Genomic DNA, 17,520 nt, shown 5'->3' with positions numbered 1-17,520 from the left:
GTGTGTTTTCACTTTGTTGAAGTCTTTCATCCCGGTCTTATTTTTACTCCTTTACATTCTCGTGTACACGCATTGAGAAAATCAGGTTTTGTGTTTCATAGAGGGGCCACGGGCTGTGATGACCTGTCGGTCTGAGTGCTTGTGTTGGCTCTCTAGTGTCATCTTCTTTTTTGGGGCCAAACCACATGACATGCAAGGTCTTAGTTTCCTGACCCGGGATCCAATCTAGGTCCTGGCAGTGAAGGTGTGGAGCCGTAACCGCTGGACCACCGGGGAATTCTGTCTCACTCCATCTCATTTTGTCACGGCGGCCAGGGCCCCCAGAGTCGAGATTCCCTTTGCCTTTCTTTATTTTTGGGCTGCACCAGGTCTTCTCTACTGTGAGAGGCTTCCTCTAGTTGCGGTGTGCAGGCTTCTCACTGCGGCGGCTTCTCTTTTTTGTGGAGCAAGGGCTCAGTACTTGCGGGACGCAGGCTTAGTTACTCCTCGGCGTGTAGAATCTTCCTGGACCAGGGATTGAACCCATGTCTCTTGCCTTGACGCGGGGATTCCTATCCACTGTGCCTTCAGGGAAAGCCCTCCTTTGCTTTTCTCATGTATTGGGTTGGCTAAAAAGTTTAGTTCAGATTTTTCCATAAGATGTTATGGAAAAACCCGAACTAAACTTTTGGCCAACAGATGTCATTTTAGCTCTGACATCCAAGACACTGCCAGAAAGTCTCCTTTCCTACCAGGGAGAATGGGAAGGGTGTGATATGGGGCCTCTGGACACGGGGAAGGGTTGGGAGAGGCAGGCAGGTCAGCTCAAAGTCCTGGTAAGGCCAGAGGTCCCCGGGACCCCTCTCCCCTTGAATCCAGGTTACACAAGGTGAGACCTTGGAACAGGGGGACAGAGGTGGGAGTGCTCCCTGAGGCTGCCTGTCCAGGAAGCAGTTAGAAGTCCTCGCTCAGGCTCCCAGGCCCTCTGCCTATCCTCAAGGCCCCATCCCTCCTCCCCGCTACCAATCACACACGTGCAGCCCCAGCAGATCTCTCAGCCTGGCCCCAGGCTGCGGGGTGAGGGCCTTCCATGTGAGGTCTGAAAGGAGACCCAGCCCCTCAGCCTCACAGGGAGAGGAGGCCCCCACCCTCTGGGGCCAGGCCTACAGGTACGTAAGGTGGACAGAGATGCTGAGACTTGGCAGGTGGGGCAGACGGGGAGCAGGACCCCCCACCCAAGGGGCCAGCTGTCCCCAGGCCTCATTCAGGGCACCACCCAGGAGGGACCGGGGATGTACCATGAGTCAAGCAGTGTTCTAGGTTCTGGGGCAATAGCAGGGAACCACAGAGACACAGACCCAACAGTAAGACCACAGAGGAGGTGAGGAGGTGAGACATGCTGGGGAGGAACTGTCAGGAGCGCAGGGCGACGGGGAGGGCCGGAGCCTTGGGAAAGGCCCAGTGTGACCTTGGAACAGGAGGACAGAGGTCCGAGTGACCCCGAGGATGTCTGGGGAGGAGCAGGCAAGGCCCGGGGACCAACCTGCCGGAGCAGCCAGAGAAACGGCAGCGTGCACGCCCACCACGGCCTGGCCCTGCGCCCCCTTGCCTTGACCTGTGGGGGAGGTGGCCTCGAGATCCTTCTTTTGCAGAGAACAAAGCAAGCTCAGGAGGAGGGATGAGCCAGGCAGCCCTGGGCCCTGAGCCTTCCTGCCACCACCCCTCCATACCATTTCTGCTGGTTTATGACATAGGTGGTGGGCAGGGGTTGGGGTCTAGTCCAGCACAGAGGAGGACCGAGAGCTGGGGTCCCCTCTCAGCCTGGCCGGGCAAGGCTGTTACCCAGTCAGACCAAGCACCCGCTACATGTTAGCTGCAGAGGGCCCCCCAGATGTCTCTGGCACCCCCCCGACACCACAGGTCACGGGCACCAGGGATGGCCACCTGCTCTCCCGCCCAGAGCAGCTGTTCAGGGACCCCAGCCCCATCCCTAGGGTCACACTCGAGTGGGCCTCACAGCTTCGGGGTGCAGCGAGCTCCGTAGCCCACCCCCTCAGCCTCCCCAGGCCTCGCCCCGTGTCTGTGAGAAGTCCTTTCACAATGATTCTCTGCTTGCACACTCGCAGCCCCAGGGGAGACTGAGCGGGGCGGGGGCGGCGTTAGGTGAGCAGGCATCTTCTGGAAAGGGTCCCTTTGAGCTGGAGTCCTTCCAGGTAGGCCTGGCCCAGCACCTGGTGTGTTTGGGGAGGGACATCCCGCAGCGGGGCTTTAGTTCAATCACCTCCTGCGCTCATCTTACCCTCCACACCCCTGGGCACAGCCAGCCAACCACTCCCCCCGCAACCCCCGGGGCCACCATCTGCAGAGGGCGTGGGGGGCCAGACCCCGGCAGGTGCGGTGCCTGGCCCTTGGGTTTCTCTGAGCCTCTCGAGGGCCTCGCCAGGCCGTGGGGCCCGAGGGTGGGAAGTGAGCCGCCCCAGATCATGCTGCAGGTTGGCCACAGACCCCAAGGCAGTGGGACACAAAGACCGGGTCCTTTCCCACTGCATCACTTCCCCTCTGTGGCCAGGCTGCTCTGCCTAGCTACAGCCCCAGGCCGCCCCTGCCTCTGCTCGCTGAGGGGTGGCAGAGACGCAGGTGCCAGGCTCGGAGCCCCCTCCTGGGCCGGGAGGGGAAATAGCGTCAGCCTGGGCCCGGGATGCCTGGGTCTGGGTCGCCTTCTACGGAGAGCCTGAGCCCCTGGGGCCTGGGCTCGAGGGCTGCCCGCAACCAGGTGGCCTGAAGACCCAAAGAAACCTGTGCCCCTGAGTGAGCCCTGCCCCTCTGGCAGCCTCAATGCCTCACCCTCATGGTGTGGGGCCCCGATGCCCCCCTCCCTCCCCTGTGTTCTCAGGGAGCATGGAGCCTCGGGCTGCCCACTGCCTTGGACCTGCTGCCCAGGGGTCCATGCCCACCATCAGTAACCGCCTCCGACGTGACCGCCCGTGACTGTGGCCAGCCTGAGGTCTTCCATTAGCTTTGAGGTTTTTTTGTTTGTTTAACATCACAGTTTCTCGCTCTCGGTCCTCACGAGCGGTTGGGAAGAGGCATCAGTTAGCCTGACCCCAGGCTACAGACGAGGAAACGCAGGCACATCGAGCATGAAAGTCAAGGGCAGCCTTTCCCGTCTCCCTCCCTGGCACCAGGCACCCGTGCCGGGCACCACAGGGGCATCGAGACAGGCCCTCCTTCATTTCCCTCCGTCACACCGGCTCCCAGACAGGGTCGCTGGCCTCCACTCCCTGGCTGGCTCCCGGGCCTGAGGGCTCGGCTCCACTGTGAGGCAGAGGCAGGGTTCCAGGGTTCCGGGGCCCCCTCTGAGCTCACTGGAGCCTTGACAGCATGGAGCTCCCCCAGCACTTGGAAGGCTCCCAGGTCCTCGGCTGGAAAATGTGATGCCATTTCTCTTGTTAAATGGCACCAGGTGGCGAAGAAAAGGTGGCACAGGGACCAGAGAGAGAGAGAGGGAGAGAGAGCCCCGTGCTGGCGGGGTCAGGGAGGGGGTATGGAGGACCCCATTTGACTCCAACCCAGATGTGGCAGGCAGGGCGTGCCCACACCCCTGCTCGCTCCTGCTTGGACACCTCGGCCCGTCGCCCTCCGCTCCCCTCCAGCAGCCCTGCAGGGCCCCACCCTTTATAGCCCAGGCTCCAAGGGGCTGAAGACAAGGCTGGTTTCTAGGACCCCAGGTCCTTCTGGGAAGCTGACCTCCTGGGCCTTGGCTGATCCTGTCCATCCCCGCGGAGACCCACTCCCCACCTCGGCACAGAAGGGGGCCTCCCTCCCCAGATGCAGAGGGAGTTCTGGGCTGGAGCCTCAGGCTCCTACCCTGCTCCCCACCCTCCCCTCCACAAGGCCTGCCTGCCCCTGTGCTAACGGGCCCCAGCAGGTGGGAATGGCTCTTCAGGCCGCTTTCTCCAGCACAAGGCCTGCGTGTCCAGCATTTCTGGGTTCTCACTGCCCAGTAGACATGACCACACCTCTGTTCAATGATTGGGCGCACAAGAGAACAACAAGAGAGGAAAAGCAGAGCACTGGGCCCAGGGCTGGGCTCTGCCTTCGATTACCTGTGTGGCTGTGGGTATGCCTCTGATGACAACAGTCTCGGTTTCATTAAATGTGAAATGGGGAAACACTGTCAACTTCACACAGGTCTGCGGGGAGGGCGGGCGGCAGGAGCGACTGTGAGAAGTGCTCGGTAAAGCGTGAAGCTCTGCGGAGGTCGGGTGACGTCTGAGACCTGAACCGAAATCACCACGGCTGAGGTTCTCGGTGGGGGGTGCCTGGAAGACCAGCCAGGCCTCGGCAAACTTTACTGAGCAAGCACAGGGGTGGAGAGGAGCCCAGGGAGAGGAGAAAGGTGGGCCCCACCCTCATGACTCCTGCACCGAGGTTCAGGTTGGCCCATGCATCAGTGAAGTGCGTGAGCTGCGGCTGCCATGGTGACATCAAAACAGAGGCCCTGCGGCGTTGGCACTGCCCAGGGCATCAAGCAGAGCCCATCCTGAGGCCTGAGGATGGAGGGGGGCTGGGAGGGCACTGGCACGCTCCAAGGAAACCAGGATCTGGCTCTCTTCCTCTCCCACCAGACCTCCTCCTCACCCAAGCTCCCATGGGAGTGTCCAGCTGGCCACAGGGGCACGGCTGCAGCTCACACCTGGCTGCCAGGGTTTCTGCAGCCTCATCTCAGCATGGCCACAGATTCTAATTAGACCCCGAGAAGAAGGAAAGCGGCCGTCTTCACAGTCTCTCGCGGCCAGCCCAGAAACCCGCCCTCGGTCAGGCTCTCTCACTCAAGACTTCATGGTGTAATTCCTGGATGTGCACCAGCTTTGTAACTTAGCTCCGCGTGATTTCACATAATAGTTCAAGTGTTCGTGGAGTGCTTACCTGGCGCCGTGCAAGCATTCACACTTTTATTATGAAATACGTGGAGCACAAACAAGCGCAGGAGTAATACAATACACCTCAGGCACTTCACCTTTACCACCATGTCCCTCAACCCTCATGACGCCAGCAGGGTAAGCTGAACAATCTCCATCTAACACCTGGAGAAACTGAGGCTCCGCAGGTCCCGTAAGAATGGCAAGGCCAGGATGTGCAGTCAGACTAGGCTCATAGAGTTCAAGCTCCCACTGCCCAACTCTTTTTAAAATATTTATTTATTTGGCTGCACCGGGTCTTAGTTGAGGCATGAAGGATCTTTAGTTGTGACATGTGGGATATAGCCCCCTGACCAGGGGTTGAATCCAGGCCCTCGGCATTGGGAGCGCAGAGTCTTAGCCACGGGACCACCAGGGAAGTCCTTACCCACTCTGACTCTTAACTGTTTGGAGTCAGTTTCCTCATCTACAAAATCAAAGTGGTGGATGAGTTCAGTGATGTTCAAACTTTTAGCCATGGACCCTTTGTTCAAACGAAGTCTTGAGAGGAAAGACGTCAGATGGATGAAGACTTGGGGCTCTGCTGGGGTGGGCATGAGAGGGGTGGGGGGCCAGAATCCGACCAGCTGGACTGTTCCTGCCGCCCCCCCCGGCACTTCCTGTTGGAACACGAGGACTTTGGGCCGTGAGGGAACTGCCCGCTGACCCAGGCCTGCCAAGCCTTGGCACAGTCTCCAGCAACAGTGACTGTCGGCCTGGGCACCCAGCCGCAGGGGAGGGTGGCCAGGGGCTGGGGGCCTCACAGGTCCTCCAGGGAGGGGTTCTCGGAGCCCCTCATCAGGGACAGCAGGTTCAGGGCCGAGACGCCAGGCACGTGGCCCGCGCAGATCTGCAGCAGGCGGACCAGGCGCTGCGCCATGGCGGCACGGAAGTCTTCTATCTGCAGAGGAGGAGACAGGACCCCGGTGAGGCGGTGGCCAGAGGGGAGCTGGGGGCAGAGACATGGGGACAGCCATGGGCACCGCTGCCCCCAGGGCCACCCCCTGTCCACGCCACTCCTCACCGAGCAGCTTCCAACCACCTCAGCTTATGGAAACCCTTCAGACACCCTCCAGGGATACCAGAGACGCTGACCCCTACTCCAGAAGAAACGAAGGCTCAGCAGGCGGGGCTGGCGGGGTCAGCGACACCATCCAGAGGCATGGTGGGCGATTGTCGAGCTGGGGTCTGAACCAGGGCTACTCCCAACCAATGCTGAGGCGGCACCCCCTGGGATGTCTCTGAGATGGACACGCCCAGGTTGGAAAGGAGGGGTGGGGAGAGTGGTCCTCACGGAGGACAGGAAGGTGCCATCAACAGGTGGTCCCTACACGGAAGGGCTAGTGGGCCCAGAGGAGCTGTGGGCTTAGGCAGAGGTAATCAGACTGTATGATGTGCGAGTTGGACTATAAGGAAAGCTGAGCACCGAAGAATTGATGCTTTTGAACTGTGGTGTTGGAGAAGACTCTTGCGAGTCCCTTGGACTGCAAGGAGATCCAATCAGTCCATCCTAAAGGAGATCAGTCCTGGGTGTTCGTTGGAAGGACTGATGTTGAAGCTGAAACTCCAATACTTTGGCCACCTGATGCAGAGCTGACTCATTTGAAAAGACCCTGATGCTAGGAAAGACTCAGGGCAGGAGGAGAAGGGGACGACAGAGAATAAGAGGATGGCATCACTGACACAATGGACATGGGTTTGGGTAGACTCCGGGAGTTGGTGATGGACAGGGAGGCCTGGCGTGCTGCGGTTCATGGAGTCAGAAAGAGTTGGACACGACTGAGCGACTGAACTGAACTGAATCAGACTGTGCGAAGGCCCCAGCTGGCATGGGCGAATGAGCTGCTCCAGAAAGGTAGAAGAATAAACGGTGATGCTCAGATGGCGTCCCCCGACCAATAAGTGGCCTCAGAGAACCTCCTCCTCCTCTTCCTGTTCCCTCTCTAACTGGGGAAAGGGTGCCACCATCCGCCCAGTCACCCAAGCTAGAGCCGGGACATCCTAAAGCCCCCCTGCTCTTACTCTACCTTGTCACCTGTGAGTCCTGGGTTCCAAATCCAGGGGCGACATCTCAGTCCTCACACACTGGCCTCGTTCTCAGCGGGGTCTCCTCTTAGTGGAGTCTGAGGCAGCTGCTGCCTCCCTGGCAGGCCATTTCTCCCTGGATCCCGGGACCCACCCGCCCCCAGCTTTTCCTCCCACCTCTCAGGTCGCTCCCTGCTCTGTGTAACACCTCACGACTGGGGCGGGGGTGGGGAGCAGGGGGCGGGGCTTCTCAGGCTGAAAACTCCAGAGTTGACTCTGACTCTTCTTCCTCTCCTGTCTCACAGGCAGGCCATCCACACACCTGTAGCCCCACCCTGGAAACACCCAGCATCAGAGACCATCCCAACTCCCCCTTCCCTGGCCACCACAGAGCCCAGACCACTCTGAACTCAGTCCCCAGGCCCCTCTCCCTATTTCTGCCCTTGCCTCCCTTCAGTCTACTCTCCTCCAACAGCTGGAGGGGCCCCATTCAAAACCCAAGTCAGGCTGCGGCCCTCCCTGGCCCCATACCCCTCCACTGCCCCAGTCTAACTCAGAGTGAAAGCCACCATGCCTTTACTGCGACCCACAGAGCCCTGCTGTCTGGCCCAGTGTCAGTCCCCTGGCTCTGCTCCAGGTGCCCATGGCTCCCTGTGGACCCTGAACACGGCAGGCAGCGTCCAAACTCAGGGCCTCTGCACCTGCAGTTTCTCCAGCCTCGTGGGCTTTTCCACCAGGAGGCGCCTCTCTCATGTCTTCACTTAAAGGTCAGATTTTTAGGGAGTCCCTTCACCCCCTATTTAAATCCTGTTGCTTTACCACCACCTGACATGTCACATCTCCGTGCCCTAACACATCACACATTCTACTTCCTTACTGTGTTTCCTCCACTAGAACAGGATTGGGAGTGTTAACACTGCTTTGTTCTATGCTGCCTCCCGAGAGCCTAGAACAACACTGGACAGGCTGTAGGTTATGTTAAGAAATATCTGTTAAAGAAACCCTCTGGGCTTTGCGGCCTTGGCCTCCGAACAGTCCCTCCAAATGGCTGCTGCTCTCACTCAGGCTCCACAGTCTGCTTCCTGCAGCCTTGTCCCCAGCCTCCTGCCTCTGGCTGGGCCTCCTCCAATCCACACACCTTACTCCAGAGACGTGACCCCCAGAGAGCTGAGCCCATTGTGACTGCCCCGATGCTGACGGGAAGGAATGGGTGGACTCACTGCCTGGCTTCCAAAGCCCTGCGGATCCTCCTGCCACAGCAGGTGTGACGTGCGGTCTATTTCCCTCCATTGAGGGGCAGGGCCAACGTCGGAGGCATCTGGTTCTCAGGGACTCGCACAGGGTCTAGTAACAGAGCTGGAATATAACTGCCCTGGGTGAATCATGCACCTCCCTAGGTGTGTTTCCTGTCCTGTAAAACGGGGCCAGTGTTTCTCGCCATGCAAAAGCCTCAAAACACAATGAGGCTCCAGCTCATGATGTGGGGGAAAGTGCCCCGGACAGGACTGCACAGGTACCAGGCACGCTGGCTGTCCAAACACTGGTACATCGGATGAGAGGATGCCAGGCTTAGGTTCTCAGCCTGCCGGCTCCAGGCTGGAAATAGGAAGTCAGCCACAGACCTTTTCTTGGTGGTTCAGATGGTAAAGAATCTTCCTGCCAATGCAGGAGACCCAAGTTCAATCCCTGGGTTGGGAAGGTCCCCTGGAGTAAGGCATGGCAACCCACTCCAGTATTCTTGCCTGTAGAATTCCATGGACAGAGGAGCCTGGCGGACTACCATCCATGGGGTCGCAGAAGAGTCAGACACAACTGAGCGACTACCATTCTCAGGCTAGAGGGCAACACAGGACCTAGTACAGCCTGCCACCTCCTGGCCGCGCGCAGAACTGCACCACCACGCGCACGCCTGCTGTGGATTGCCATTCCCCTTGAGAGCTAAGGAAGGACGAGCGAGTTATCTGTGTGTGTGTTTGCGCAAGTGCGTGTGTGTTGAGGGGAGGGGCTGACTTGTTCAAAGCCATGCAGCCAGCCCGCTAAGCCAGGAAAGAGTCAGCGGCACACCAACCTGGCTCTTCTGCTGACTTACTAGCTGTGTGACTGCGAGCATGCTGCCTCTCCTGTTGTGAGCAAAGCCAGCAAGGATGGGCACCTCAGGGTGCCTCAGGTCCTACCTGTGAGGTCAGAGCCCCGGTCAAGTCCGGGTTCCTAAAACAGTGATCAGATGTGAAACACAGATCTGTGGCAGAGCAGTACGTGCATCTTAAGCAACACACTGAGTAAGAGGCCCTGCTGCTGCTAAGTCACTTTAGTCGTCTCCGACTCTGTGCGACCCCAGAGACGGCAGCCCACCAGGGTCCCCCATCCCTGGGATTCTCCAGGCAAGAACACTGGAATGGGTGGCCATTTCCTTCTCCAATGTATGAAAGTGAAAAGTGAAAGTGAAGTCGCTCAGTCATGTCCGACTCTTCGAGACCCCATGGACTGCAGTCCACCAGGCTCCTCCATCCATGGGATTTTCCAGGCAAGAGTACTGGAGTGGGGTGCCATTGCCTTAGGACAGGTCTAACAGCTTCTGCAGAATCGCAGAAGCTCATGGGGTGCACCGCGTCCCCACAGGACGCGCCAGCGCCTGCTGCGTCTGCTGCTAACAATCACAGGCTCTGCGAACACTACTGTCGCTCGCCTCCCGTCTACATTCATAATGTAAATTCCTCCTAGAGGTTAGTGAAAACAGAAGTAATTTTTTTCCTGTCCAAAGCCACAACTCCCCTGAATTCTTCTCCCTTCAGAACAGAGGGGTCCATAGATCCTGAAATGCTTCTCCCTTCAGACCAGAGGGGTCCATAGACCCCGGCGTCAGCACTTCTGGTCTAGATGGTGATGACGGACCACATGCTGACTCAGCTCCTTCTGCACCACATCACTTGGCCTTTGGGGACAGGTGTAAGACTCAGAACAGAAACACAAATCTTTAAAATGAACCTCAAAACCAGTAAACATAACTTATATGGGGAAAGAATTGGAAAAAGAATGGATACATGTATACCTGAATCACTTTGCTGTACACTGAAACTAACACAACATTATAAATCAATATACTCCATTATAAAAAATAAACAGAACCCTAAAGCAACTGAGCAGGTCTGGTGTGCAGGTGGGGCAGCCCAGGACCCGGGAGCCCTTAGCAGACCCCCAGAGGGAGCAGAATCAACTCTTGCCGAGAACCCTTTAGCAAAACGTCTTCAGGCTCCACACTACACACAGAGAGGCTGGAGAGCAAAACTCATTAGCAAAGCAGAAATCTGCTATACCACCCTCACAGCTAGGATTCAGCTTGTGAGAAACCCCAGGAGAAGCAAGTCAGGGCAGAACCAACATCACATGTATCCATTCAGCCATCCACCCAGCTATCCACCCAACCTCCACCCTTGCTGCCTGCTGGACCCCCTGCCCCACGCTGGGAGCAGACAAGGTCTGCGATCCAGGGAGGTAAGGGGAAACGGAGGGCATCCTGACTGCTGGTTAATGAGACAGACAGGATGCCTGGCCTCACAGCTCTTACACCCCAGCAGGAAAAGTGAGATATTAACAGGGACCCATAGACACAAACACAAGACTTAGTCATGAGTACAGAGAAAAATGTCAAAGCATTGGCACCTGGTGTACAAACGGAACTCAAGATGTACATGGAGTGTCACCCTACTTTACAGGGGTGCACCCAAGGCTTACGGTGACCCACCTAGGGACAGTGAGTGGAAAAGCCAGGATTCCAACGAGGATCTGGCCTCCACACTAGGAGTCCCTTCGCTTGGGTACTCATGATCCTCCAGGAAGCACCCCACCATGCCCTCTGCGTTCTGACTGTGCCATCCCATGGCCCACGTGAGCAGGTCCTCACCTCTAGGTCACAGAAGAGCAGGGGGCTCCGGTAGGTGTGGGCCAGCTTCACCACGGTGTTCCGGTGGATGCTGCAGTGGCTGTCCCGCCCAGCTGCAAAGAAGCAGGCCGGTCACCTCCACCTCGTGGCTGTCACGGAGGAGGCACTGGGCCCAGGAGGTCATGCCCCTCTCTGGGCCATAGTTTCTACCTTCTTTTCAGGGCAGTCAAGATCATCAGATCAGAAAACAGGCTAAAGGGACTTGATAGAGTCGGAATAAACGCGTGAGTTTCCTCGTCTATGAAATGAGGAGCATAACAGCACCTACTCTGCTGAGTTACTAGAGAAAGCCCGTGAGCAAATACAGAGAAGTGGCCTGGCGTTCACTTCTCCACCAAAGCTTACTGAGAATAATGTGAGCCAGGCCCTTCGCGCCAGGAGCTCGCAGTGCAGCTGGGGGAGGCGGGCAGACACACATCAGTGTAGGCAGAAGGGTGAGGAGTCTGACAGAGGCCTGCATGGACACCCCGAGGGCCCAGACAGCAGGGCTGGTCAGGAAGGTGTCCCCCAGGGGGCAGAAAATGGGGGTCAGGCACATAAAAAAGAGGAAAAAGTATTTATGAGAAGCCACATGGTATAATCATTAAAGGCGTGGGCCCTGGAATATGACCAGCTAAGTATGAACTCTGCTCTACCATTGTCTAGCTATGGGGCCTTGGACGAGTTACCTAACCTCATGACCAGCTTCCTTCGCCATAAAAGAGAAACAACAGTACCTACCTCAATAGTACTTTTTGTGAAAATTAAGTAATACAGAAACAAAGCACTTCAAACAGAATCTGGTCTATAGTGAGTACTCAATATAGGTTAGCTATATTTTTTTAAGTTTTTTTTTTTTTAATGTGGATCATTTTTAAAGTTTCTATTGAATTTGTTACAATATTGTTCCTGTCTTATGTTTTGGTTCTTTGGCCAGATGGCATGTGGGATCTTAGCTGCCTGACCAGGGATTGAAGCCTCACCCCCTGCACTGGAAGGCGAATTCTTACCCACTCGAGCACCAGGGAAGTCCCCGAGGTTAGCTACTATTATTTCCACTGTTAACATTACAGAGTCTCGGAGAACTATCTGAAGAAGAGTAACAGGAGATGAGCCACCAGGCACCCCAGGGCAATGATCTCGGCAGAATTAACCTGGCAGAACGATCAGCTCCGACTTGCTTTATGGAGACAGACAGCAGTCAGATTCCAAAGCCCACGGCCTCCCCATCACCCAGGCTGCCTCTGCACGGAGTCCACCACGGGCCCACCCACGGCAGCAGGCAGGGGAGGCACTCACCCCCCGTGGCGAGGAAGGCCACCTTCCCCAGGAAGAAGGCCGCGTCCAGGTGGCACAGGGACTCCTCCACGCTCTGCAGGCTGGGGCGGCCAGGCCAGGGCAAGAAAACAAGCAGAGGACATGCCTCACAACAGAGAAGGCAGAAGAAGCCCCCGCGCCTCTGATCCCAGAGAGGCCAGGGCATGAGACGAGGGCGACGGGAAACAGCCCTGGAGGACACTTTGTCCTTCTGTAGCTTTAAACGGCTTCTAATTACAAAGTGCGTCAAGTGTGTGAAACGATCGAATAGTAAATACTGGTGTACAAGTAAAAAGTAAAACTCCCTGTCTCTAGCACCACCTCTAGTTTTAACTCCCTAGAGATGACTGCCACAATAGTTTGGGGTGTGATTCTTCTGGAATTTTCTTCATATGCAAACCCAGACAGTGATATGTATAAGCAGCCAGTTGGGTCCAATTGGGTTCCATGTCTCTGTTACATTCTTTGGAATGACCACACCGTACCCCAAACTAACTGCTTGCCCTGTGGTGGACATTTAAATGGTCTCTACTTTTTCACCTTCACAAAGAACGCTGCATGAATATTGTTTCCTACGTCTCCTACTAAGCAGATGTTTCTGTAGAGCAGATGCTGGAAGTAGAAGGGCTGTCTTTTTTAAGTGTGTCTTTTAAAGTGAGGATAACTATTGCTGAATTGCTTTCCAGTAAAATGACACGACTTTAAGTCCTGTCAGTTGTGTGAAAACACTCTTCTCCTCTAAACAAGGGCACCTTGACCTTCTGGGTTGAGGCTTTCACTCACTGCTGTCCAGGGAGTGATGAAAGACTATTGTCTTCCAGGCCAAAAGCCATCTCAGTCAGGCTTCATGAATGAACAAGGCCTGAGACCAACACCCCTATGGCGTAGACGGTTCTCCGGTGTCCCTTCTGGTGAACAGAGAGGCCTCACCCAAACAGCAGCAGACCTGTGAGCCAGGGAGCCCACAGCAGGCCTCAGCCCTTTCTTGCCCCACCTGGGCCTAAGTCCCTGCTGACTGGTTCCCAGCGGTCAGGTCGTGCGGTCTGGACCCAATCCTTGTGTCTGCTGTCTCCGTGCCCCCCGGTTCTCAGGCGTTTCTCCCACAGCCTTCCCTTATCCCCCACCACAGGACTAGGTGTCTGCCCTGGTTTCTGTGCTGGACCCTGTGTCCTTAGCCAGCTGTCTCCAGGAAGGAGGGGAGACCTTCCACCTGTATTCCCTAGATTGGCTGCAGTCCTGACCCCAGGGCTGCCAGCACCATGGGGAGGCCAGGCCAGGCCACAGGCATGAACATCACCCACGCCGCCACTGCCCCAGCCCCAGAGTGGACTGGGCTCTGACCCCACCCAGGCCTGGACGGTCCTCCACACACGCTGTGCTCCTGCCTTTACACCAGCCCTCCACCTGGGACATCCGCTCATGGTCACCCTTGCCTGGCTAACGCCGCCTCACCTCTCAGGTGGTTTTTAACTGACTGATTGCCGTGTGTGGCTTCTGCGCTCTTAGTTCCCCGACCAGGGACTGAACCCAGGCCCCCACAGTGAAAGCACTGAGTCTTAACCACTGAACCGACAGGGAATCCCCTCCGGTGTCTATGTAGATGGCACCTCCGCCAGGAAGTCCAGCTTGACCTAAGTCCTCGGAGGCAGAGGTCTTGTCCAGGCTCTCACAGTCCCAGGCTTCCCCCTTTGACAGTACACTTCACAGGTACTGTAACTGTCTGTTCAAAAGTCTAGATTCTCCCCTAACAGACCTTGTTCTCAAGGTCCGTCTCACTCACATCTGTGCTGCTCTCAGGGAGGCAGAGTGGCCCCAGAGAGCATTAGACAAATGACAGGTGACACGGCTGGCATTTGTCAGCGTCTTCTAAACATCTTGCGTTGGCGCTGGCTCCTCCCTCCTCACCCTCTAGGTTGCCCCCAGACAGCCTCTCCCATTCTCCTCTCCTTCCCTTGACAAGTGAGGCCACCGTCCCAGCACAGCCCTAAGGCGCCTCTGAGCACTGACAGCCCCATCCCCTGGCTCTCACCTGAGTTTGCTGTGCAGGTTGACCACGAACACAATCAAGTCAATTCGGGGCCGATTCACGCTGCACGGCAGAGGGAGGGACCTTGCTAAGTGGCTGAAAAACAAGAGATTGCAGGACTCAAGATACATGTACCCACATCACAATGACCATTCACACGCTACCCTTTGTAGGGGAAGAGGCTGTAAAAAGCTCCTCCCCTATTCACCTGAAGCTTCTGTGTGTGTTTTAAAAATATTTATTTATTTGGCTGTGCCAAGTCTTAGTTGTGGCACACAGAATCTTCGATCTTTGTTGCTGTATGTGGGATCCTTGTTGCTGTATGTGGGATCTTTGTTGCTGTATGTGGGATCTTTGCAGCCTACAGGAATTTTTTTTTTCTTAGTTGTGGCTTGTGGGACCTCATCCCCGACCAGGGATCAAACCCGATCCCCCTGCATTAGGAGCATGGAGCCTTAGCCACTGCACCACCAGGGAAGCCCCCACAGGAAGCTTTTGTGGGCAAGACTCCTCAAGTGAGCACAGAAGCAGGGCAGAGCTGTTCTTATTCAGATTACCCCTGCTTTACTCTCCCTGCCAGAAAGTTTAGTAACTGCTTTGGCAAGAGGGGGTTTGGGATATAAGATGGCATCTAGCCATCTATCCTGAATGCTGGGAGGGAGGCCAGGCTCAGAAGGGGAGGAGAAGGTGTTAGACTATGAAGTTTAGGGGTTAAGACTGAAGCCCTTTGGAGTGAGATAGAAGTAGGTTTAAATCCCAGTCTGTCAACTATCAGCTGTGTGACATTGGGAAGTCACCCTCAACATTCTTGTAAGTATTTGGTCTCAGATTGTCAAATACCCACCTGAAGCATTTTTTTTTTTTTTTTGAATCCTCTATTTCTGCCCATTTCCATTTATTCCTATTACTCATCTGCCCCTACCCCTCAGCTTCTAATTCAAGAATACCAAAAAGTATACAAAATATAACAAAAGTTAAAACACACACACACACGCTCCTAAAAGTTAAGTTACCTAAAAATTACTACTATTAGTGTTAGAACATTTTTCTAACTATCTTTCCATGTACAAATGTATACACATTCAGACACTAGAATATAGTAGATGGAATCTAGAAACAGGGTAATAGGATTTCTTTTTTTGGTAATGATTTCCATCTTGCTCAAGGAAGGCAATTTGGTCCACATTTTCCTTTAACTCTGATGCCAATTATTTTTTTAATCTTTTCCTATTTCTGAGCTACGGGATTGAGTTTATCGGTGATTGTGTTTGGTGTTCTATAGCCTAAGAGCCTGGTAAGACAGGTAGGGCACAGATGGACCTATAAACAATCTTTATTTCGAGGGAAAGATGATGTTCTTGCTAGGAAAGGGCATTTCCAATTCCCATAAAGGAAATACCCTTTAGATTTGGATCATTCAACACAGACCCTTGGAGCTTGTCTTTCAATCAGAGAGAATGACACCCACATATACTCAGTCACTTGACTCTTGCCAGCAGCTGTTTCTACTCCCTATCAGTTAGAAAAATGAAAGCAAAATATACTTTAGTCACCTTTTCTCCAAATTTGGGGAGTATCTGAGTAACTGTTCTGTGCCAAGTACTGCTCAAGGCAGTGGGGCTTCTTCACCAGTCTGCAAAAGTGAAAGTCCCCGCCCTCAAGGGGCTAACCTCGGGGTGCCTCAGGGCGGCAGACTGGAAACAAACAAATATGTGAACAAGGAAATTTCTTTTTTTTTTTTTTTTTAAACAAGCTCTGGCCAGTTTTATTAAAGAAAAATTGTACATGGTTTACTTTTCACCAGTCTGTTCTGGCATGCTTCTAATAATATCAGAATCACCTGGATCAATGATAGCCAGTGTGCATACTCTGTAGAATTTTCCACATGCTGTGCCCAATTCAATATTATTGCCACTGTAGTGATGGACATCAGTTTTGGTCAACGTGGCATAATATGGAAATTTCTTTATAGTGACAAGTGCTAGAGGGAAACAGAAAAACTGGCGTGACAGAAGATGCTTTACACGGGGACAGATCACGCGTCAGGACTGAGACTCCGAGCGGTGGGTCAAAACTCGCCCCACCTGCGCCAGCCTCGCTGGCCTTCCGCACCACCCCTCCCCGCTCTCCCAGGCCAGCGATTGGACATCTCCAGCGCAGGCTACTTACACCTTCAGCTCCGAGGTGCAGTCCACCTTGAGCATCGAATCGGCCAGTTGCTGCAGAAGAGCATCCTCCGTGCCCACCAGCTGCCCAGAGAGAGAAGGCGGCCAATGGACCCCTGGATACAGCAGCCCCGCCGCTGGGCCCGGACGGCCGCGACCCCGGGATTCTGGCTGTAGCGCGCGACGCACTTTTTACCGAGGGGACTACGGCAGGCATTGGTGAGGGTCTGAGGTTTGCATCCGCTCCGGTTCCGCTCATTACCCGCCCCCCTCGCCCCCGAACCCTCCCTGGAACAGCCTGGTTTCTACCGGAGGCCTGACACGGATACAGGGGGAAAACCACAACCGCGTCTTAGACCGCCTGCATCCACCCTGCGCGCGGACTCCCGGCCCAGCAGCTCCACCAATCAGAAACTCAGAAAGAGCACTTATTGGTGGAGACATCCCACGGCGTCAAGAGGGCAGCGAACTCTGATTGATTCAGAGAGAGGCTCTCCCGCCCGAGCAGCCCGGGCCAGAATCTGAGAGAGCCACAGAGGGCCTGGCCGCTGAAGCGCGGCCCAGGAGCAAAGGCGGGCGCGGGAATCGGGCCTGTTGACGCCTACCAAGATGGTGGCCGTGTTCAGGCCAGGCAGCTTGTCCAGCGGCCGTAACGCCGACATCCCCGGTGGCTGACGGAACTGCGGGTCGCAGGGTGCGCGCCGGGCATTCAAACAGCCCTCCGGCCCGGCCCTTGTGCGTAACCGCGGGTCACGTGACACCGTCTGGGCGGGGCTTCCTGTGGGGCGGGGCTGGGCAGGGCCTTCTTAAAGGAGACACTACCGCTGGGGGATAGCCGATTAACACGGAGAAGGCAGTGGCAACTTACTCCAGTACTCTTGCTTGGAAAATCCCATGGACGGAGGAGCCTGGTAGCCTGCAGTCCATGGGGTCTCGAAGAGTCGGACACTTACTGAGCGACTTCACTTTCACTTTTCACTTAAATGCATCGCAGAAGGAAATGGCAACCCACTCCAGTGTTCTTGCCTGGAGAACGGAGGAGCCTGGTGGGGACGGCGGGGCCTGGTGGGCTGCCGTCTATGGGGTCGCACAGAGTCGGACACGACTGAAGCGACTTAGCAGCAGCAG

The 17,520-nt window shown here is 55.6% G+C and overlaps 1 protein-coding gene across 2 annotated transcripts; it reads right to left on the bottom strand.

The window, feature by feature from the left end:
- Nucleotides 1–4,920: 4,920 nt before the first annotated feature.
- On the bottom strand, nt 4,921–17,156 carry CENPM (centromere protein M). Of its 2 annotated transcripts, none has more exons than XM_044942492.1 (6): nt 16,998–17,156; nt 16,397–16,476; nt 14,231–14,323; nt 12,184–12,263; nt 10,867–10,958; nt 4,921–5,889 (listed from the first exon to the last, which is right to left on the bottom strand). In XM_044942492.1, the coding sequence occupies exons 1-6, from the start codon at nt 17,052–17,054 to the stop codon at nt 5,701–5,703; spliced, it is 591 nt and encodes a 196-aa protein (XP_044798427.1). In that variant the 5' UTR covers nt 17,055–17,156; the 3' UTR covers nt 4,921–5,700. The 2 variants fall into 2 exon arrangements, with proteins under 2 accessions (XP_044798427.1, XP_006068977.1); XM_006068915.3 differs by having other exon boundaries at nt 4,921–5,841.
- Between the last annotated feature and the right edge of the window lie 364 nt (nt 17,157–17,520).

Source organism: Bubalus bubalis, chromosome 4 (genome assembly GCF_019923935.1).
Source record: "Bubalus bubalis isolate 160015118507 breed Murrah chromosome 4, NDDB_SH_1, whole genome shotgun sequence".
In the NCBI taxonomy this organism is placed as follows: Eukaryota; Metazoa; Chordata; class Mammalia; order Artiodactyla; family Bovidae; genus Bubalus; species Bubalus bubalis.
This window is presented reverse-complemented; position numbering and strand designations above follow the sequence as displayed.